Source organism: Ovis aries, chromosome X, assembly GCF_016772045.2.
Source record: "Ovis aries strain OAR_USU_Benz2616 breed Rambouillet chromosome X, ARS-UI_Ramb_v3.0, whole genome shotgun sequence".
Lineage (NCBI taxonomy): Eukaryota > Metazoa > Chordata > Mammalia > Artiodactyla > Bovidae > Ovis > Ovis aries.
This window is the reverse complement of record NC_056080.1, coordinates 104,651,282-104,675,119: the sequence shown is the minus strand read 5'-3', so window position 1 is coordinate 104,675,119 and position 23,838 is coordinate 104,651,282. Positions and strand designations below refer to the sequence as shown.

The following is a 23,838-nucleotide window of genomic DNA, read 5'->3' as shown; positions in this document are numbered from 1 at the left end:
AATTCTTCCTGAGTGAACTCACCCACTCCAGTATTTTAAACTATTCTGATACCTTCCACATTTTAATCTCTATATCAGATTGACCCAGCCTTCAAATTTATATATTCAGTTTCCTATTGGATATCTCTAACTAGATAACCTACAGATATCTCAAACTCCAAATGTTCAAAATTGAATTTGAATGGTGTCAGCAATAATGATGTGGTACGGACCACAGAAAACACTCTTTTCCACAGAAGCAGTGAGAACACTGGTGATGATGGTCACAGTCAACTTCTTTAGACCTCTGGGAATTAACAAATGCTTGCAGGAACCAGACAGTGTTTATTGAAGAAAAACAGGTAAGTTGTGGTAAGAACAGCAAACCTAGTGGCATTGCTCTATGCCCATCCCCTTCTCTCCAGCTCTGTAGTAGCCTTTAACAATGACAACCCACAATCATGTGGAAAACTGAGAGTCTGGCAGCCACTGGGGGAGGCAAAATGAGGTGAGAGCTCCTTCAAAGCCCTATGCCCATATAACTGTCATCATTTGACCTGTCTGATATTTCTCTGGAAGACCTCACTCACAAGACTTATCCTTATTTGACCTGACTCAGAGCTCACCCAGTGTGAACAGCCTTTTCCCTGAGGGTGTTTGTTGAAATAATAAGTGGCATTTATTTAACATCATTGGTACTAGGTGCAGTGGATAATAGTTGGGACACAATAGGCTAACCATAAAACTTAAAAGGAAAAGCAGGGAAATGAAAGCTCCATAGGGATCTTGACAAGCTCTGACAAATTTCTAGGAATCTAGAAGGCTATATACATGTGTTGCGCTATGTGCATGCTCAGGAAAAACCTGAGGAGACCCAAAGCTCTCACCTCTGGACAATTTTGAGGTTCTACATGATCATGAAATAGAGCTAAGACAGAGTTTCAAATGATTTGGCTCAGTGTTGAAAGCTCCAAAGAAAACACAGAGCCCCTCAATAAATACTTGGAGAAATTGATTCCAGGCATTTAAGGAAATCTCTACCTAATCATAGGCTTCCCTGGTGGCTTAGAGGTTAAAGCATCTGCCTCCAATGTGGGAGACCCGGGTTCAATCCTTGGGTCGGGAAGACCCCCTGGAGAAGGAAATGGCAACCCACTCCAGTATTCTTGCCTGGAGAATCCCATGGATGGAGGAGCCTGGTAGGCTACAGTCCACGGGGTCACAAAGAGTCGGATACGACTGAGCGACTTCACTTTCACTTTCACTTTTCTACCTAATCATTAGCTGATCAGTAAGCTAATCAAGCAAAAACTTCAGTGGTCACACATGAGAAAGAACACAAACTTTGCAGAATTACTTCAGAAAAGTCATTAACCAAACAAATAGTCACAATAACAAAGACAAACAGAAAAACAAAACATAAAACACCTTGAACATTAAAAAAAATCTAATTTCAGGAGTTGCCACATTGTATTTTTCAAAGAAAACAGTTTGAGACATTCAAAGAAACATGAAAGATTGGTTCATACACAGTGGGGAAAAGAAGTCAATAAGAACTATTCCTGAGAAAGCCCAGACACTGGAATTACTAGACAAAGACTTTAAATAAGATGTTTTAAATATGCTGAAATAAAGGAATGCAAGTCTCCTGAACTAAAAGCAAAATATGAAAATGATCTTTCACCAAATAGCAATCAACAATGAAGAGATAGAAATTATAAAATTAATGGAATAGAAAGTATGGAATTGTAAAGTACAATGACTGAAATGAAAAAACTCACTAGAGGGACTTGACAACAGAATTGAGCAGGCAGGAGAAAGGATTAATGAGTTGAGGATAGGTCAATTAAGATTTTTGAATTTGAGGAGCAGAAAGAAGGAATAAAAAGAAAAATAAACAGAGCCTCAGAAACCTCTTGGACACAGTGAAACATAGGCACAATGGGTGACTCAGAGAAGAGAGAAAAAATGGGGCAAAAATGTATACTTGAAGAAATAAGGTTAGAAAGCTTCCCAAATTTCATTAAAAAAAGAAAACATGAATCTACACATCTGAGAAACTAAACAAATCCAAGTAGGATAAATGTAAAAAGATCCACACCTAGACACATTATAATCAAATCGTCAAAAGACAAACAAAAAGAGATCATCTTGAAAGCAGCAAGAGAGAAGTGACTCATTTGATACACAAGTTACTCAATAGATTGGCAGCTAATTTCTCTTTGGAAACAATGGAGGCCAGAGGCAGTCAGATTACACTTTAAAAGTGCTGTAAGAAAAGACTGTCAGTTAAAGAATTCCATATCCAGCAACACTTTTCTTCAGAAATGAAGGAGAAATTAAGACATCCTCAGATAAACAAAAACTAAGAGAGTTTATTGCTGGCAGATCTGCCCTACAAGAAATACTAAGGTGATATTTTCAGGCTTAAATGAAAGAACACTAGGTAACAACTTGAATGCACATGAAAAAAAGCCAACTGTTAAATTTAATTACATAGGTAAATATGAGACAATATAAATGTATTTTTTTCTTTATAATTCCTTGTTTTGATCACTGCCTCTTCACTGGTGAAGAATGGATTCCCCATTCTAGGTTTATGGGGATGGCTAGGACTGATGAGATGGATGCTGCTGCTGCTAAATCGCTTCAGTTGTGTCTGACTCTGTGTGACCCCATAGACTGCATCCCACCAGGCTCCCCCATCCCTGGGGTTCTCCAGGCAAGAGTACTGGAGTGGGGTGCCATTACCTTCTCCGACGAGATGGATAGCAGTTTATTAGTCACATATACTCACAGCCCAGGGGAGGGAAGATACCGCCTGCCATGCGGGGCCATGATGGGGTTGTACTTGGAACAGGGTGAACAAACATGATCTGAAGGAGTCAGAGTTTATAGTATCAAGGGTATGAGGTGACTCTTAGTTTCCTCAGAAGGACGTGATTGGCTTGTTTGAATAATTCCAGGGGCTGGCAGACAACTTAGGCATGCTACTCTGGGTTGAGTAAGAACTGTGCCTAATCCCCATGGTAAGGGAGAATTTTTTGGCTAGGGGGCTTTATCATCCATATGAGCATAGTGAGGAGGGGAACTTGGAGTTAGGCTATTTGAGGCCCTCCTGATTTTACCAGCTGGCAAGGCAGCACTTATTAAGACTTACATCACACCTGACCTCTTGAAGGTCTTGATATCAATTTAAATCTTGGTCACAGACTAAGAGTTTCAGGGAGTAGAAGTACTTCCCTAGGAAGTGAAGGAGGGCCACATGGTGAGCTGAACATTGAAAAATATTAACTTCAGAGGTGATCCGTTTTGGGCCAGTAAAGTCACATGAGGGATCTGTGTGGCATTGGTGAAGAGAGTACGTGTCCCCAGGGGGCATGAATTTAAACTAATCAGAGCCTGTGGCAATAGTGACACCCAGTGGGGGTCCATCTGCCACTCTGTACCTTAAATAAGAGTTCTCTGTGGAGCTCAGTTTGCCGTTCAATTAAATCAACTTCCTAGGGCCTACAGTAGAGGTGAAAGTTCCAGTGAATACCTTCTTTAAGAGCCAGCATTGTGTATTCTGAAAAATGAAATGAGTCCCTTTGTCATGATCAGTAATGTCTACAACTCCAAAGGGAATAAGAAGTATCCTGGTAAGGCCTTGTATTGTGGCCTTAGTATATGTCAAAACGTGGGTGACCTTGATTTATATTTTGGGTATCTATGAGTCAAGAGATTTTCAGAGTTCTTTACCCCAAAGGGGGCACTTCTTGGGCAATGACCCAAGAATTTGTAAAAATATGTAGATGAGACTACTTTTTGGCCAGGGCATCCAATGTTAAAATGACTACCTGAAGTGTGGCCCATTGTGCTGACTGACTCTCATGTACTATCCTTTTCAGAGACATTCTGGTTAAGGGATGAAAAACAGCAACATTCTACTGAACTCCATCAAGTATGATGGTGCAATACCACCCATAAAGTGTATGAACTCCCATTATTGGTCACTTAGTTGATCCTAAGGGAGTCCCATGGTAGCCAAGGGTCTGGGAGAGGCGTGACTTCCTTCAGCATCATGACATCTGACAAATGACTGAGGAGGCATATGACTGGCTACACCTCCTGTAGCTGAAATCTACTAGAGGGACCAGGTTTGGCTCCATTCTGGGTCAAGGAGGCCTCATTAGCTGTGACGTGCTTGTGGGGTGCTGCTTTCAAGACCCAAGGCATAATGAGCAGCGAGGCATAGAAGGTCATAGGCTCAGGGACTGTGAGAAACTCAAATTTCAGGAGATCTCAATATGTGGCCTTCAATTGCTGTCCTGATGGTATATAGTGCAGGCCTGTGATGGGCAGCTTCTTGCATCAGAAACCTAGGGACAACCTATGGTCATTTGTAGGTGGCCTAGAGATTCCAGGAGGCATGAAAGGAGTTTGCTTAAGCTACAGTGAAGGAGTCTGTGAGGGCACTAACAGGAGTGCTTGTTGATCTCAATTTGACAGATTCTAAAGCTTTTTGTTGGAGAAGGCCCCATTTAAAATGGGTCAGTTTGCAAGTAACAGCATTAATGAGGTAAAGTAAAATTTGCAAGTGAAGAATATGGTGCTTCCAGAACCAAAAGAAGAAGAAAAGAAATACTCAAAGATGTGGGACTTCCCCTGTGGTCCAGTGGTTAACAATCCGCCTTCCAATGTAGGGGACTCGGGTTCGATCTCTGGTTAGGGAACTAAAATCCCACATGACCCAGGTCAACGAAGTCCTCCTGCTGCAGCGAAGGCCCAGTGCAGCCAAAGTTGAAAAAAAATGTTTTTAATGTTGGACTTGTATTAGCATTATGAGCACTTAAAGGGTCAATAGCTGTTTCCTGACAGTGTCAGAGATGAAGCAGCTGTCAGTCTACCAAAGAATTTTCAAGATTGTAACAGAGGTAGTGAGGCTTTGCACTGTGTGTGGAGGAATGGTCTGTCCCCTTTTTGTGAGCTCCTTGTGAGTATTTGTATATACTTAATAAATGTGGTAAATGAACCTCCTTGAAGTAGGATATCATCGAGGTAATGTCATACCTGTATTTCCAGAGAAAGGCGGATGCATTTGGGGTCTTGGGTGTGACGGCAAGGCCACTGAGGTACCCCATGAGTAGCCTGGGAAAGGTGTTTTGTGACCTTTCAGAGGCGAAGCCAAACAGCAGTTGAGAAGGTATTGGGATAGATACTGGACAGAATATATTATGCAAATCTATAATACTTATAGCAAAATAGTTGCTGAGTAGCACGAGTCGGTAATTCCAATAATACTGAATATTGGATGCGGGAGCCATATGGCTGCAGCATTGAGGCTGCAGACACATACTATGAGGCACCATTCATTCTTTCCAGATTGAGGAATAGGCCAAAATAGGATGTCGAAAGAAGGAGCAGTGGAGATAATCACTCCTTCACTAATTAGGTCTTATCTATAATAAGTTTTAATCCTTGAAGGCCCTATTTTAGGTTACATTAGGTCATATCAACTATTTTAACTGGGGAATCCATGGCACCTCACTTAGTCAAAGAAATTTGTAAGTGTCAAAACTTTATTTAATTTTGATTAATTACTCATTGGGTCAGAGTGTCCATGCCCACAACAGGATATTTTAGGATAATGGGTGCTGTGACCATGGGGAATTTAGGCAAAATAATAATTCTGATGGTTAAGGTAAGGCATACCTATTTGTCCTATACTTTACAGTTAGTAATTCCCTTAAGATTATAGGGGGTACCTTGTTTAAATTTAATGGGTCCCCAAGTGAAGTGAAGTGAAGTGACTCAGTCATGTCTGACTCTTTGTGACCCCATAGACTGTAGCCTACCAGGCTCCTCCATCCATAGGATTTACCAGGCAAGAGTACTGGAGTGGGGTGCCATTTCCTTTTCCAGAGGATCTTCCCAACCCAAGGATCGAACCCGGGTTTCCCACATTGTAGGCAGATGCTTTACCGTCTGAGCCACCAGGGAAGCCTAATGGGTCCCCAGGTATAACGATAATTTGAGCTCCAGTATTGACTAAGTCCCTGAAAGTTTGCCAGTTGGCGCATTTCAACTGCAAATGTTGAAGTTAATTCAGAACCTATGTTGTAGAGGTGTGAAAGTGCCCTTTCGTCTTTCTGCTGTATAAACTATTTTAGTCAGTGTTGTGTTTCCTGTTGTATCAAATTGGGGACCTTTGTTTCAGTTTAATTTTTTTTCCTGCAGTCCTGAGACTCGAGCTCCTGTTGCAATGGAGGCATAAGCAGAAGAGTGGTGTAGCAGCAGATCACTGGGGCCACAAGTCTGCTACAGCCCTACTCTTTCCCCCACGGGGACTGCCCTTTTCCTCCTCTCTTCTTTTTCTTAAAATTTCCTCATAACAACTGAGATTTCTAGCCATGTAGAACTGCTGCTTTCAGTTTCTGTCTCCACCCAGTCACCTGTGATGTGGATCTTCTTGGTTGTTACAGGGAAAGGTTCAACGCCCCTGGGGCCCACTTCATAGGCAGCTGCCTCCTCCTCCAGGGAATGCCAATATTCCCTGAGTTGAGGTCCACATCCAGTAAGATCATTTTGTCTATGGCCTGAATGGGATTCATCAAGCCCTGTGACTGCAAGATTAGGACTTTTGGCATGCTGGCAAGCAGCAGTGTTAGGCAAAGCCCAGGCACACTGGCTAGGGGTTATAGATTGGGATAGCAACTAAGTATGAAATATTCCTTCCCATTTTTAAAATCATGGATGCCTGGGCCATGGGGACCATGAATGTGCACCTCAATACCTTTGGGAGTCAGGAGAGCATACAGGACAGTAGCCAGGGAAGCAGCAGTATAGGAGTGAAGCAAGGATGCTGTCCTTGCCTGAATAACAATGACTATTAGGCAACGAATAATCAAGTAATTCTCCTCAGGGTGATAGTATCTTTCCTTTCCATGAACCTTACGAAGAAGTGTCCCCAGGCCCGTCCTGGCAGTGCACAATCATGAACAGGGTGGGTGATGGCTGTCTGAATGCCTAGTGACAGTCACCAGGCTAGACACTGACCAGAGAGCTATAGCTCCACCTTTGGTAACTGTGATCAAGTGCCAACTGGTCAAGATGCTGTGTGTGCTGTCTTGACAGGCAGGTGCCTCAGAAACCACCTGCCAAATATGGGTGAAAACCAATAGCATACGATGATGGGATATACTCAAACAGTGACCATTCTTTTTTGTAATGTAATTTTCTTTCTTTCTTTACTTTATTTTATTTATTTTTCGTATAAATTTATTTATTTTAATTGGAGGCTAATTACTTTACAATATCGTATTGGTTTTGCCATACATCAACATGAATCTGCCATGGGTGTACACATGTTCCCCATCCTGAACCCCCCTCCCTCCTCCCTCCCCATACCATCCCTCTGGGTCATCCCAGTGCACCAGCCCCAAGCATCCTGTATCATGCATCGAACCTGGACTGGCAATTCGTTTCACATATGATAATATACATGTTTCAATGTCATTCTCCCAAATCATCCCACCCTCTCCCTCTCCCACAGAGTCCAAAAGACTGTTCTATACATCTGTGTCTCTTTTGCTGTCTCGCATACAGGCTTATCGTTACCATCTTTCTAAATTCCATATATATGCATTAGTATACTGTATTGGTGTTTTTCTTTCTGGCTTACTTCACTCTGTATAATAGGCTCCAGTTTCATTCACCTCATTAGAACCGATTCAAATGTATTCTTTTTAATGGCTGAGTAATACTCCATTGTGTATATGTACCACAGCTTTCTTATCCATTCATCTGCTGATGGACATCTAGGTTGCTTCCATGTCCTGGCTATTATAAACAGTGATGTGATGAACACTGGGGTACACGTGTCTCTTTGAATTCTGGTTTCCTCAGTGTGTATGCCCAGCAGTGGGATTACTGGGTCATAAGGCAGCTCTATTTTCAGTTTTTTAAGGAATCTCCACACTGTTCTCCATAGTGACAGCGACCATTCTTATCTTGAGGATTAGAGCATTCAGAGTGAAAAGAGACAAACAAAGACAACACATTGCCTTGCAAGCCAAAGCACAAGTCCACTGGACAGAAATGCCAAGTTTAGACAGCATTTGCCATATGATGGAACCATTTCATTAGCCATGAATAGTTAATTAAACCTGAGGGTGTCCTTGGTCATGGTTGGTCCATCTTGTTCATGACACTGATTGTGCTAATTACCTCCTCTTCAACCCCCTGTTGAGGGAGGGATGCTGCCCTAGGGTTATGGGGATGACCAAACATACAACACCCAACACTGGACAGATGAAATAGACAGCAGTTCATTAGTCACATATATTTACAGCCTAAGGGAGGAGGACACTTCCTGTAACAGAGCCACAAGCAGTTTGTGCTTGGGAATAGAGTGAAAAACCAGGGTGTGAGATGAGACTTTGTAGTATCTAGAGGATGAGGACTTACCTGGAAGTCTAGTGGTTAGGACTCTGTGCTTCCATTGCAGGCGGCATGGGTTAAATCCCTGGTCTGGGAATTAAGATCCTGCAAGCTGCAAGGAACACCAAAATAAAAAGAGGATAGAGTAACCCTGGTGCCCGTGGGAGGCTGGGATTGGCTTGTTTACAGTTCTCTGGGCTGGCAGGCAACTGGAGCCCATTACTCAGGGAGAAGCAGGAACGGTGCCTGGTCTCCATGATAGAGGGCCGTTTGCTAGAGGCCCTCATCTGTGGAAGCAGAATGGGAAGGGGAGTTTGCAGTGAGGTCATTCGAGGCACTCTCAGTTTTACCACATATCAAGGCCATGTGTGCATGCTGCGTGCTTAGTCACTCAGTCGTGTCTAACTCTTTGTGACCCCCAGGACAGTAGCGCACCAGGCTCCTCTGCCCATGGGATTTCCCAGGCAAGAATACTGGAATGGGTTGCCATTCCCTTCTCCAGGGGATCTTCCCTACCCAGGGATCAAACCTGAGTTCCCTGCATTAGCAGGCAGATTCTTTACCACTGCGTCACTGGGGAAGCCCATCAAGGCAATACATAATATTAATTTTAGGCCATATACCACATTCCTTTTCTCCTTCTTTCTGTTTTAAAAAACAACTGTGTAAAGCAATCATGATAAATCTGTGTTGATGACATACAACGTATAAAGATGTAATTATGTGACAATAACGGCATAAAGGAGCAGGGAAAGAATGGAGCAAAGTTCTTAAATAATGTTGAAATTAATTTGGTATTAATTTTGGTTGGTTTTTATAAATTAATATACTAATTGCAACCCCCAGGGAAGCCACTAAAAATAACTGAAAATATAGTAAAAGAAACAAGGTAATAAAAATGGTAGAGTAGAAAATAAATCACTTAACCCAAAAGAAGGCAGTAATGGAGAAATTGATGAATAAAAAAGGTGTGAAATATAGAAAACAAATAGCAAAATAGCAGACATAAATCCTACCTTTTGCTAATTACATTAAATTCAAATAGATTAAACACTACAATCAAAAGGCAGAAATTGGAAGAATGGATAAAAAAGCATGATCCGATTATATGTGGTCTACAAGAGACATGCTTTGGATTCAAAGATACAATTAAGTTAGTTAAAATTAAAAGGATGAAAAAAGACATATCATGAAAACAGTAACCCAGACAGAGTTGATATACTAATATAAAAAAATAAACTTTAAGACAAAAATTGTTACAAGAGACAAGGGAGGACATTTTATAATGATAATATGGTCACTAATTCAGGGAGCTATAACAATTGTAAATATATACATACCAAAAAACAGACCCCCACCAAAATACATGAAGCAAAACCTGAGAGAATTACAGGGAGAAATAGACAATGCAACAGTTATAGTTGAGGACATTACTACCGATGTTAGAGAAATTTTTTAAAGGCATGTTATGAACAAATGTATGCCAACAAATTAGATAACATAGAGGAAATGGACAGATTTCTAGAAAGACACAAGTTAGCAAAATTGATTCAAGAAGAAATAGTCTGAATAGACCAATACAAGTAAGATGATTCAATCAGCAATCAAAAATTCCCACATACACTCACAGACACAAAAAGCCCAGACCAGACAGCTTCCCTCTCAGATTCTACCAAGCCTTTAAGGAAGAATTAATACCAGTCCTCTGCTCAAGCCAAAAACCTAGAAATCTTCATTGACTCTTCAGTTTTAATCACCCCACCCCCGCCAGGTATCCCAAGTGCTGAGCACATTGTTGTTGTTGTTGTTGCTCAGTCGCTAAGTCATGTCCAACTCTTAGCAGATAGTAGGCATGTGTTTATTTATTCAATGAATATTGCGTTCTTACCATAGTCCAGGTATCGTTTTAGGCGTTAGACCTACAGTAGCAAACAAAACAAGTCCCTGACCTCATGGGATTTACATCCTAGAGAATGAATGAGTAAATCTTTTAATACTTAAATCAGGTACCACTTCTCCCCTCCCTTCTTGGTTCTCTTTCAGAATCCAACATAAATCTCCTTTATCATTCCTTTTGGTTTCCTGTGCTTAAATTATATGTGTGTGTGTGTGTGTGTGTGTGTGTGTGTGTATTGGGGGCTTCTCTTGTGGCTCAGCTGGTAAAGAATCCGCCTGCAATGCAGGAGACCTGGGTTTGAACCCTGGATTGGGAAGATCCCCTGGAGAAGGGAAAGCCTACCCACTCCAGTATTCTGGCCTGGAGAATTCCATGGACTGTATAGTCCATGGGGTCACAAAGAGTCGGACACAACTGAGCGACTTTCACTTACTTGCTGCTGCTGCTAAGTCACTTCAGTCATGTCCAACTCTGTGTGACCCCATAAACAGCAGTCCACCAGGCTCCCCCGTCCCTGGGATTCTCCAGGCAAGAACGCTACTTTCACTTACTTACTTATATATGTATTTACAAACCTCTCTCTGCCCACTCATTGAAGGAATTCCCTGGCAGTTCAATTGACTCTTGCTTTCACTGCCAGGGCCTGGATTCAATCCTTGGTCCAGGAACTAAGATCCCTACAAACTGTGTGGGGAACAAACAAAACAAAAAACAACCAAACCAAAAAAAAACACAAACCAAACAAAACAAAAAACTGCAAACTCCTTGAAGGAAGGATCTTATTTATTTTTTTGAATCTTAATTATTTCTAGGACCTGGTACATAGCAGAGGCTTCCCTGGTGGCTCAGATGGTAAAGAATCTGCCTCAATGCAAGTGCTTAAAATAGTCAAGATGTTTTCTAACTGAATACAATGTCTACCTTCTCTGGTTCAATTCTGCCTCTAGACCCTCTCGCACGTATCCACAGCTTGATGGGGCCAGGAACACTGGCCTCTGCTTTCCTGGTTTTCAGATTCATTTCACACACAGGACCCTGGGGTGGTGCCTTGGGGAAGCCTGGGGGTCCTTGCAACTTCCGGTGAAGAGCCTGCTCAGCATTACTTTGAGTTTAGAGAGGATTGTTACAGCCTTCACTTTGATTCCTTTTCATTCTAAAAAGCTACCATTTCCACTGTAAACCGGGGCCTTAATAATTCCAAGCACTTCCCCTGTGCTGGGTCAGGTCCCTGTGGTGATTCTGGGGTACACCCTGGAGGGGTTAAGTGCAAGCTTTTCAAACTGGGGAAAAAAAAACAGCAGCAAGAAAGTGTGATTAGTCCCTTCAACCTGGCTCTAATACCAGGAAAACCTCTCAAACCACAGGTCCTGGTGAGGACGGCCCAGCACAGTCAGCTTGGGTGGAAGGCACACCATGGTATTTGAGTGGCAGCACATGGCAGTCAGGGGCTTCCCTGGTGGTTAGGTTGGTAAAGAACCCACCTACCAATGCAGGAGATGCAAGAGACAAGGGTTGGATTCTCTGGGTCTGGAAGATCCTCTGGAGAAGGAAACAGCAACCCGCTCCAGTATTCTTGCCTGGAGAATTCTATGGACAGAGGAGCCTGGCAGGCTACAGTCCATGGGGTGGCAAAGAGTCGGACACAACCGATCGCACATGCACGCAGACACACACACATCACCTAGGTATCTGCTGCATTTCCTACCTGTTACAGAGTATAATACTGACTACAGGGACTTGCCTGACGGTCCAGGGGTTAAGACTCTGGGCTACCAATGCAAAGGGCATGGGTTCAGTCCCTGGCTGGGGAACTAAGATCACAAAGGCTGTATCGTGTAGCCAAAAACATGTTAGAAAAATCATTAAAAAAAAAAAAACTGACTACAGAATTTCTGCAAGTCAGTATCATGGCCTCTGTGCTTCTGATGAGAAAATAGGCAAAGAAGGGTTAATTAGACCAAGGAGAGACCATTTTCATTTCGCTTAAGCCTTGAGAGCACCTGTGGGAGAAGTGGAGGGACGCACGCTTGCATGTCTGAGTGTGCTGGAGGAAGCTGTCAGGGAAGGCCTTGAAGCTGGTGCGGGGAACACTAAGAATGATGGATCTGAGAGGCTTTGGGGATGGAGAATAATGATAGGATTGGGTTGAAGGAGGTGACAGGGAAGACCCTCGGGGGCAGGCAGGAGGCTGACAGTAAAGGTCTTCTGAGTGGGGAGGAGCTGACAGTCTGAAAGAAGTGACCCCACATAGAGCCATAGAAGGGCTGCTGCTGTTTGCTGCATTTCCTTACTACTTGAGCCAGTGTCCTAGCTGGGCGCCCCCTGGGCTGGACTAATAATGTACGTGCCCCACTACAATGCCAACACATCAAACAAGCCACCATTAGAACAGGATCATTTTCCTCCAGGCAGCTGCTTGCTGCAATCATTCTGCTGATTAAATTTCATTCTGGAAAGTACTGCACAGACATTAATCAGGTGTCACAGCCACTCCATCCTATAGAGCCAAAGCCTCTCTGACCTTTAAAAATACACCAAACAGTTGCTAGAACACAGGCCCGCCCACAGAAATCTATGCTGTTCTCGTCCCCATTCCAACCCATCTTCCTCTCCCCTGGAGACAGAAAAGGGAAACAGAGACCTTTCTTCCATTTTAGCCCAGGGGAGTCTGGTCAGCCTTCCATCTTGGGGTGTCAGCAACCCCCTCCATATGTGGGTTTGAAGGTCTGGAAGGGATTCCCCATCTCAAAATAGCTTCCCCACTGGCCCACTCCACAACCTGACATTTTCACCCTCATAAGCACTCCTCCTGGAGAGGGCAATGGCACCCCACTCCAGTACTCTTGCCTGGAAAATCCCATGGATGGAGGAGCCTGGTGGGCTGCAGTCCATGGGGTTGCTGGACACGACTGAGTGACTTCACTTTCACTTTTCACTTTCATGCATTGGAGAAGGAAATGGCAACCCACTCCAGTGTTCTTGCCTGGAGAATCCCAGGGATGGGGGAGCTTGGTGGGCTGCCGTCTATGGGGTCGCACAGAGTCGGACACGACTGAAGCGTCTTAGCAGCAGCAGCAGCAGCAGCAGCAGCAGCAGCAAGCACTCCTCCCAGTTAAAACACTGTAGTCTCCAGAAATCCTCCATCTAAACAAAATCAAATCAAATTGGTTTATCTGGAAGAGAGAATCCATAAATAATAACAGCACCTCACAATCATAGAACACTCTTCCTTGCTTTCAGTGGCCTTTTCCCTACACTACCTCATTTCATCTCTACATCAACACTGAGAAGATGTTAGTACTAGCCCCATCTTGCAGATGTCAAAATGGAGGCTCAGAGAGATTAATTGATTTGATCAAAAGCCAAGGGCTAGGAAATGGTCTCTTGATGCCAACCGTTAAGCACTCTCTGTCATGCTAACACAAATGAACACTGGCAACTGAGAGTTCTGAAAAGAAATGTGTTCTGATGGGGGTGCAGGCTGAGGTCGCCTCCAAGGAGGGTGACTCTTTCTAGGGCCTGCAAGCCACTAGAAGGTTAGTGGAAACAATGAGCACCTGGGCGTAGTGGGGAGACATGGGGAGGGGAGAAGGGTGGAAAGCAGTCTGGTCTCCCTCAATTCAGATGTTACTATTACTGTTCTCCTATTTCTTCCCCTGAGGCCAGTCGGTGGCAAAGAAAGTACCTTGTATCTCACTGGATCTTCCTGCCAGAAGTGATAGAGAGATGCTGGATAGAAGTGGATGAGGGAAGGTCACATATCTGTGTCCCCCTGTGTTGGGCCGCAGTGCCCACTGCAGTCCAGGGCATTAGTATGAAGATAGAGCATTATGACACTGTCAGTAATGCAAGACAGTGCCCTGTCCTTAAAGCATAATGTCATTTAAAATGCAGTGTGTAGTAGACTGCAGCTTAATTGGAAAGGATGCCTTAGACCATTCGGGACGCTACAGAACATTTGGCATGGCCATTAAAGACTGTTCTCCAGAGCCCAGGAAACTAATTGCAAATGCTTAGGTAATGCACAGTTGATGGAAAGAAGATTCCCCCTAAAGTTGATTCCATGGTATGTACACAGGGATGTTTATTGCATTATTGCTTGTAACTACAAAAAACTAGATCTAAATGAAATGTCCAACCAAGGGGACTTGGTTAAATAAGTCTGAAGCACTCCCACGATGGAATGTTACACAGTTGCTAAAAAAAATGAGGGAAACCTATATATACTGACATGGAAACATGCCCATGAAATAATATTGGGCTTTTAAAAAAAGTAAGTCACAGAATAATATTTATAGTTTGGCTCCATTTTTGTTCACTATGTGTGTAATTCTCTGTGTGTGCCTCTTCTTGTATTTGCATAGGAAAAGTGGAAACACACACCAGACTTTTAATAGAAGTTACCTCTGAAGAGTGACACTGGGGAGGAAAAGAATTTCACTTTGTAATTTATACAAATTGCTGTATCGTTCAAAATTTAGGTTCGTATTTCACTTTTGCAATTGTTGGCTGTTTGTTAAAGGAAGTCAGCCTTTATTGATCCCCCTCCTCGTTACAGTAGGATCTCAGGATCTGACAGAGCTGAGAGGCAGGCATGGAGTTAGGGGCAGTTTACCTCCAACAGAACTTGCTACAGGTCTAACTGAACTACAGAGCTGTATTTCTTTTAAACAGTAAGACCGTAAAATACAACTTTACTAAGGGTATCCTTTCTAATAAACAAAGCTACTTATTTTACTCTCTAGGCTATCTTTCCCTCAAATTCCCACTGCCCTACCTTACCCCAGGCAGTGTTCCTCTTATTTTCCCAGACAGGTCAGTTTTCCAGAAAGCTGTTCCTTTCAGGCAATCCACAGAGTAGACAGCCCCCTACCGGTGTAATTTCCAGGGCATAGAAAGACCTGGATCAGAAAAAGTACTTGCCACCTGCCAGCATTAACAAGCTTTAATCACACAATGAAAAAGAAGCACAAATTCCCTTTAGAGAGGTGACACATTGCCTGAAACTTGCACTCAGGCAAGGAAGACTGAAAGCAGAGCAGTGTGTGTGTGTGTGTGTGTGTGTCTGCGTGTGTGTGTGCGTGTGTGTCTGCGTGTGTGTGTCTGCGTGTGTGGGTGTGTATGTGTATGAGGGAGAAGAACCAAAGTGAGTCCTGAGTGGCCCAACAACACACTGCAGGGAGGAGAGTGCAATTTATGAAACATTCACCTGTTCAGTTTGTTTATAAAATAGAATCTGGAGGGTTTGGGAGGCTAATTGTAATAAGAATACATGCTCACTGAATATATTTGAGAGATACAGAAAAGTATAAAGAAGCAGGTAGTCGCCTGAATCCTACCTCCCAGAGGTAACTACAGTGAATGTTTATGACTTTCCTTCTAGTCATTTTGCTCTGCATATAGATGCAATTTTAAACAAAATCGGGATCAAACTATGCATGTAGTTGTTTACCTATGTATTCACTCATTATTATAGATATTTCTATGTCCTTAATATTTGAAACAGCTCTGATACTGGGTTGGCCAAAAAGCTCATTCAGATTTTTGCATCAGATGGTACAGAAAACACAAATGACCTTTCTGGCCAAACATAACAATATAACATGTGCCTCCTATGGCTGTGGTATCACCTGGTTAATCTTTCCCCTAAATTTGGGCATTTCAGGTTTTTTCCCCCAGTTTTCCTCCTTATTATAAATAACATTGCCATGGACATCCTTGCACATAAATCTCAGTCCGGATTTCTCTTTCCCTAGTACAGATTCCCAGAAGTGGAATTACTGGGTCACAGAGTGTAAACATTTTCAAAGGCTCTGTGGAGCAGTTTGAATTGGGAGCAAATCTATTGCTTCCCAGAAAACACTGAACACAGAAATCCTCTCCAGTCCAAACCTGAACAAAGCAGCTGGACACACACGCCCCCGCCTGCGACAATGCCACATCTAATTAGGTGTTTAATGAATGTTTTTGGATGGGGATAAGGGAAAAGGATGTACTGAGCTCTGTAATTAATTAGAGGAAGGAAACAAGGCAGTTACAGCTTCACTAAATCCTATCTGATGCTCCCCACCAACCACCATCTCTGGCAGGTAAACCAGGGCATCCAAACCGCGAAACCCACCAAACGATCCCCCAACCCATTTCTGTGGGCTTGAAGCCACTCGACTTCATCTCCTGCCCCTTCTTCCTGATCAGAAAATAATATGTATGGTGAATTTTTCTGTATGGATTTTTCCTTCAGTAAATAGTTTACAGTATAAAATATGTTAATTATGTTTACTCACTGACTGATCTCATTCTAACCTTAACATTCTGTGATTATTAACCTCTGTCACATTTATTCTAAAATTCAAAAAAGCATTACCTGGCCCTTTTGAATATCAAGATCTCCCCAGTGTATTCACTGCTGCATGGATTATTGTTCTCTGTTTTAAGCCTATGAATTGGGAAAATGTGAAATTCTGTGGAAAAAACCACTAGGTTTTAAAAAGTAACTACCTTCTTTCTGTAGGAAGAAACAGGTTGTTTGTTCTTCAGAACATTCCTATCAAGAATTTACTAGAAGTACGTATACCTGTATCATTTTTTATGCTTTTGGTAATGTTTCCAAACCACCTACTTTGAAATCAGAATCATTTTTTTATATTCATTTTCATATAATTCTCTTGATACTCTTCACCACACATTAGTGATCAGAAGTGAGATGTAATTTCCATTCCCTGCCCATAAGAGCTAAGTAGGTGTAGTAATATAAATTGAAGGGGATTTTATTGTGCAAGGATGGACTGTTGTTAGGCTTGACTGATTGAAGAACTTTGATGTGGTATATTGGAATGCTACTAAATGCAGCTTGCAATGCCTAACAAAAGATATATTATCTTATTATTGAGAAAGTTTACTTTTTAAAACGAGTATTTAACTCTCAAACAAAAGTAAAAGTATGCATGGAGAAAAAATTCAGGAAAGATGCGTTCCAACTTGTTATCTCCGGGGAGTAGAATTGTGGGGGAGGGGGTAATTTATCACATCATGCATCTCTGCTGTTTGGAGAATATTTAGTGTTATGTTTTATTTCAGGAAGCAGCAAAAAGCTAGGGGATAACAAGTGCCACAGGTATACAGGATGTAAATTACCCCCTCTCCCACAATTCTACTCCCCAGAGACACATGTATACGTATGGCCGATTCATATTGATGTATGGCAAAAACCATCACAATATTGTAAAGTAATTATCCTTCAGCTAAAATCAATCAATTTAAAAAGTGCCATATATTCAACAAGTATCTAAGTTCCTACTTCATGCCAGGCATAATTAAGAGATCATTATAGAAATTTTGGAAGCTGCAAAAAAAAGACGTTGGGTATGTGTGAAGGAGAACAAAAGTGAAAATAAGGAAAGGACTGAGCAGTTGTTTCTAAGGTACTTGTGGACTGGGACACTTGCTGCCCTCCGGGCCTGCCCTCCACCTCTTGCTCCTATATCTGTGGTTCCCTGTGGACACCTGCTGTGCACCTGAACCCCAGGTTGGCTTCTTGACTGGTCCTTCTGGTCGCTGACTGTAACCAGGTGTGTCTTAAGTGCTAAAACATCTCCTTTGCAAGGTAAAGCCACAAGGGTGGGGATCCAGGCACTTTCACATGCTAATGATGGGAATGTATTTACTACAAATATTTTGGAGGGAAATTTGGCAATATGTATTAAAAACCTTGAGTATATTCAGCCTTAACGATCAAAATCAGAATAGTGGTTGCATCTAGAAAGGTTACTGGCTGGAAAGGGGGCTAAAGGGAATCATCTGAGATGCTGGAAAGGTTCGACATCTTGATTTGGGTGGTGGTGACAAGAGTATATTTATGTAAAAATTCATTAATAGGTACACTTTAGGCCTGTGCACTTTACTGTATGTTGATAAACATGTTTTAATTGGAAATAAACATTTGAAACTTTGGAACCAATGATTCCACTGTAATGTTGTATCCCATGGTAATAAAGATGCCAATATTTAGTTCACTGTGTTATTTATAATGTTGAAAATTAGATACCTCTAAAATGTTGCTGGGAGAAATATGAATAACCTCAGATATGCAGATGACAACACCCTTATGGCAAAAAGCAAAGAGGAACTAAAGAGTCTCTTGATGAAAGTGAAAGAGGAGAGTGAAAAAGCTCGCTTTAAAGTCAACATTCAAAAAACTAAGATCATGGCATCCAGTTCCATCACTGCATGGCAAATAGATGGGGAAACAGTGGAAACAGTGGCTGACTTTATTTTGGTGGGCTCCAAAATCACTGCAGATGGTGACCTCAGCCATGAAATAAAAAAAAGATGCTTACTCCTTGGAAGAACAGTTATGACCAACCTAGAGAGCATATTAAAAAGCAGAGACATTACTTTGCCGACAAAGGTCTGTCTAGTCAAAGCTACAGTTTTTCCAGTAGTCATATATGGATGTGAGAGTTGGACCATAAAGAAGGCTGAGTGCCAAAGAATTGATGTGTTTGAACTGTGGTGTTGGAGAAGACTCTTCAGAGTCCCTTGGGGTGCAAGGAGATCCAACCAGTCAATCCTAAAGGAAATCAATCCTGAATATTCATTGGAAAGACTGAGGCTGAAGGTGAGGCTCCAATACTTTGGCCACCTGATGTGAAGAACTGACTCATTGTAAAAGACCCTGATGCTGGGAAAGACTGAAGGCAGGGGGAGAAGGGAACGACAGTGGATGAGATGGTTGGATGGCATCACCGACTCGGCGGACATGAGTTTGAGTAAGCTCTGGGAATTGGTGATGGACAGCGAAGCCTGACATGCTGCAGTCTATGGAGTCGCAAATAGTTGGATACAACTGAGAGACTGAACTGAAAATATTCCATAGCAGGGAATGATAAATAAATGATGTTCCATCCATTTAAAATCATGTCATCAAAAATTTCTTACTGGTACTGGAAAACACTAATGAGACAGTGTTTGGTAACTGATGCAGGTCACAGAATAGGAAGGAAACAATAGCAAAGTAAAGACAAGTACCAGCTTTGCTTCCTGGTGCTGTGGTGATTTTCCTGGTACACAAAGAAAATTACAAGCTAATGATGGGAACCAGTCGTACTCTGTTGGCAAAATAACACCATCAACCATGGTTCTCCTCTGATTTATCTGTTTTCAGTGCAAGCACTGGATACTAGATATTGACCTGTGGTAGTCTGGGTGGACAGAACTCTGGCGTCAATTAGAGATGTTTGGATTCTTTCAGGTTCTCTTTTATTCTGAAGCTCCTTTCTTATCCTTGGTCAACTCATGTCTGGAGCTGATAGGTAAATGGTGGTAACCACAGCAGAGAGGGAATGGTTAGGATGTAAATATGTATGTGTATGTACGTGTGTTTGTGCATTTGTGAATACGGGTGTTGCCACTATTCCAAATATGCACAGATGCATATATGTGTATGTACACATGTATACATGATCTCTCTAGTGTACATCCCCAAATTTGGAATCATGAAGATACTGCAGCAATTTTGTATTGGAGTGGGTTGCCATTTCCTTCTTCAAGTAACCAGTCAAACTGATCATCAAAATAAGGAAGTGATGGAGTGCTATGGCTATTCCCAGAGTGAACGTGTTAGAGGCAGGGCGCCATCTGGCATTTTTCTAGTGGTCTGAAGGCTTTTGGGGAGCACGCTTATCATTGGTTTGAAAGAGAAGAGAGAAGCAGGCTGCAGCCCCACTGGCAAAAATCTCATGCTCCTCAGTTTGCAACCCAGGGCAACACTGTATGCTTGATTAAGCTTGCAACGAAAGGATTTATTTTAAGCCATTTTAATAATTTCTTTTTTATCAGAAGCTAACCAAGCAGTTTTATAGTAGCCTTCATTAGCATGAAAGACCTGTTCCTTCATCTAGGCGGCTTGCCTATTGGTAAATTTTACTATGAGCTGATGTATGTAGAAAACCCACAAGTGTTTTGACAGGAAGAAAATCAGAATAGAGCCCATGAAAAATTGCCTCTTGCTTTTTAATTGTCTGCCTCATTCTGAGTTAAAATAAACTTTTTTTTGGAGGAAAGGGGGTCCCTGTGTCAGGTTCAGCTGAAATGTGTTTTTTTTTTTTTTTTCCCGATTTCCCATTCTAGTCCCTCCACTTATGGCAGGTCCTCTGAGCAAACAAGCCCAGCATCTCTCGGGAGAAGACTGCTACTACTCTCTGAGCTGCCGCAGCTGCTGCTATTGTCACTGCTACTGGTCTCCAAGTCATTTTTAACTTGACTGAGAGCCTGCTGTGTTCCAAGTCCCATACGGTACAGTGTGAAGGAAATACACAGTACGCTGTTCTTTGGAATAGCCAGCTTCTCTAGTATTTTCTAAAACAGTGTTTTCTTTTCGCGCCAGATTCAGGAATACAGATGGTGCATAAAGCAAGGCTCACTCCCCCAATTAAGGGTACCTCCGAGTTTCCGGCTTTGATTATAAAGGTCAAATTACATATGCCTTCTGTGTCAAGTCACAGGTAATGTGCTTCTCTCTCAAGTGAAAAGACAGCATTCGATCCATTGTAACCAGCATAGTAACAAGTTTCTGTTTGGCTTCTTTAGGGCTCTCTAGCTGTATGATTGCTATTGGGGAACCCAGATCCCGGAAGAAGGTGTAAAGCTGTCTTTTCCCGCCTGTATAAAAACCTCTTCAAGACTACTTTCACAGCAACAAAATCAGTTAATTATGAAGTACTCCTGAGAAATCAGTGCTGGTTGCAGGAGTTCTTCCCGTTAAATCTGTGGATATTTAGAGTGGGGGAAGGAAGAGACGAGTAAACAGAACTGGAGACAAACATGGCAGAATGTATATATGGGGTTTTTCTCTGCCCTTGTGGGGCTCTTGGAGACTCTGACACATAAGCCAAACATGCTTAAGACACACACCTCTACAACCTTGGGCATCCTATCTCTATCTAGGACATGAATCCCAGATTTTGAAACCGCATCTATAGCGTAGAGCTGCTAATAATACCTGACACAGCCTTCAGCCTGGCCCCTGGGGTGCCCAAGTTCTTGACAAAGGGCTCCCTTTTCCACCTTCAGGAAGCATCTCTTCTTCCTTGGGAAGATGGGAAAGGACAAGGGTCTTTGGTTCCATTTCCTGGGTAAGGAAAGAAAGTAGATTAGCAAGGCAGAGCTGGAAAGAAACAGGTATTCTTCTTCATCCCATCAACTCTCAGGAGAGTTTTATACTTGATCTGGGTGTGTTTTGAGGGTTCACATGGAGAGAGGGTTGTTAGCAGTCATCAAGGGGAGGTGGTCAGAAGGAGGCCTGGCAAGCAGAGCCTGGGAGCTCTCACTGGGGCAGAATGAATGCCTTCAAACCGTTGATTCACCCACTGCTCTCCCCTCCCTCACCTTCCACCTCCCTTGGCCACCAGGCAGATGTCTCAAGGCACACCAAGGAGACCTCCTCTGTTCTGCCATTTGGGAGACGTTAGAAGCATCCTCTGGGCCAACAACAGAGTGATTCCAGCCCAAGAGCCTGATGGGATCCGGAAGGACAGGTTGGGGGAAGACCTGGTTGTTCTCCAAGAGCAGGGACCTTCCTACTGCATCCCCAGTTTCCCTCAGCAATCCACAGTGGGTCTGTCAGCCATGACTTTCTCACTCTTGGTGAAGCTACTTGTGTTTTCATCCTGTTGCACCTTTCCAGGCTAATGAATTCTTCAGGTTTTCAACGTGCTATACACAATAGCATTTCTCTACTAGCTATCTTAGCAGGAAGAGCACTGACCTGGGAGTCCAACCAATCTAGGTTCACATTCCACCTCTGTTACTGACTAGCTGAGTGAATACAGGAATTTTTCATCTCTTCTCTGAGACTCAGTTTCTCCATCTGTAAAATGGAGCTATTGATACCTCCTTTTCCTGCCTTGCATGACTGCTGTGATGAGAAAATGAGATCGTTGACCTAAAAGAACCTTGAACAAAAGCACAAATTCAGGTGCTGATGCAGAGTCATATTTACTTTTGCTGAATCTACATCTAGCTTTTAGGGGGCTATTGGTTCTAGAATTCTCAGATTTGGTGAATAAGGCTGTGTTCCCTCCCTCCATCTCTACATAATTTTATACACTCTAGTCACATCCCTTCCCAGCCTTTATCTTTCTAGACTGAAGAGTCTGCATTTGTTTAATCTATCTTCATATGGCAACCCCCTCTACCCTCCCCCATCCCCTTGATTATAGAGTGGCCCTTCTCTGGATCGTCTCCAGCTCCATTATGTCATTCTGGAAGCACTAAGACCAAACCTGCACAAATGTGCGTGCGTGTGTGTGTGTGTGTGTGTGTGTGTGTGTGTTCTCAGCTCTGAACCTCTTACTCTGCCCCCTCCCCAATTATAAATCCTAGAACAGGATGCTAGCCCAAGACCCTCTCTCCAAAGTACAGAGAAGGCCACTCGGCCCCAGGCTGTGGCTTCCCCCTCTTTCTCTACGCAGTCCCGGCCCCAAGGGGCTAAAACGGCTCCCTGTCTGGCTTGGGAGGCTGGGAGGTGGATAACTAGGATGGAGGGGGCCGAGGGGGAGGGCGGAGAGGGGTCTTGCGCAAGCGCACGTCGCTGCTCGGACCGCCAATGCTGCTGCCTCCCGGAGCAGAGGGAGGCAGGAGAGGAGGGAGGGAGAAGAGGGGAAGGGAGGGGGAGGAGGCACTTGGGCTGCAGCTTGCAACCGAGGCAGTCTCTTCTCAGCTCTCCGGAGGGACGGGGAGCGGCAGCCGCGGAGTAGGATGCTCTGCGGGGCGCCCTGAGCCGGGGGCGCCTGAAGCAGCTTCGGGGGCCGGGGCCACAGGGCAGCTCTCACCATGCATCAGTCCCTGACTCAGCAGCGGTCCAGCGACATGTCCCTGCCGGATTCCATGGGTAAGTCTAGCCTCCCTGCCTCGGGGCGGCGGCGGCCAGGAGTGAGTACGCTGCCCCCTGGACCGCGAGCGCTCGGGCCGCTCCGGGGAGCCAGGGGGCGGGAAGCGGGGCGAGGGAGGGGGGTCCGCGCGCCCCGCCATCGGGGTCGTGGATCCGAGCCCCAGGGGAGCGGCCCGGCGGGGGGGGGTGCGACGCGCGGAGCTGCGACCGCCCAGCTTGCGTCGGAGTATCCCTTACCGGAGTGCGGGTGTGCGCGTGTTTGTGTGCGTGTGCCGACAGACTTGCAGCCGGCGGTAAATCTCAGCTGTCTGGGGGATCAAAACACTTCCCTGCAACCTGCGCCTTCGCTTTCCATTCGACGCTCCCTCTTTGCAAAGTCCCCGTCACTTCTAAGAGCTCACCACTAAAGATAATTAGAAGAAACAGGGTCCTCGCCCCCTCCCAACTCAGTCGAAGCTGCCCTGAAATTCAGAGCTGCAGTGGGGGGAAGCCTGACTTGCACCTCGCTGATGGGGGGGTTTGCGCAACCCTGGGGGATGGGCAGCAGGAGGGGGGTAAGAAGAAACGGGGCGGGGGGCTTGGCAGGAGGGGAATTCCTTAGGAATCTCTCAAGACAGCCCAGCTCGGCTGTCTGCAGCGGCAGGATCAACAT

The 23,838-nt window shown here is 43.8% G+C and overlaps 1 protein-coding gene and 1 long non-coding RNA gene across 3 annotated transcripts in view; one reads left to right on the top strand and one right to left on the bottom strand.

Annotated features, from left to right (window-relative positions):
* Positions 1–23,838, bottom strand: part of LOC121818169 (uncharacterized) — a 54,388-nt gene that overhangs the window by 28,844 nt on the left and 1,706 nt on the right. The window contains exons 2-3 of the long non-coding RNA XR_006058234.2: positions 21,297–21,425; positions 8,428–13,441 (exon numbers count right to left, since the gene is read on the bottom strand). This is a non-coding gene — a long non-coding RNA (uncharacterized LOC121818169). The remainder of the gene's footprint in view (positions 1–8,427; positions 13,442–21,296; positions 21,426–23,838) is intronic.
* TMEM255A (transmembrane protein 255A) overlaps positions 22,969–23,838 on the top strand; it is a 48,227-nt gene continuing 47,357 nt past the window's right edge. For both annotated transcript variants that reach the window (XM_004022347.5, XM_004022346.5), the window contains exon 1: positions 22,969–23,186. In XM_004022347.5, the coding sequence (XP_004022396.1) occupies positions 23,129–23,186 (58 nt within the window). In that variant the 5' untranslated portion in view covers positions 22,969–23,128. The remainder of the gene's footprint in view (positions 23,187–23,838) is intronic.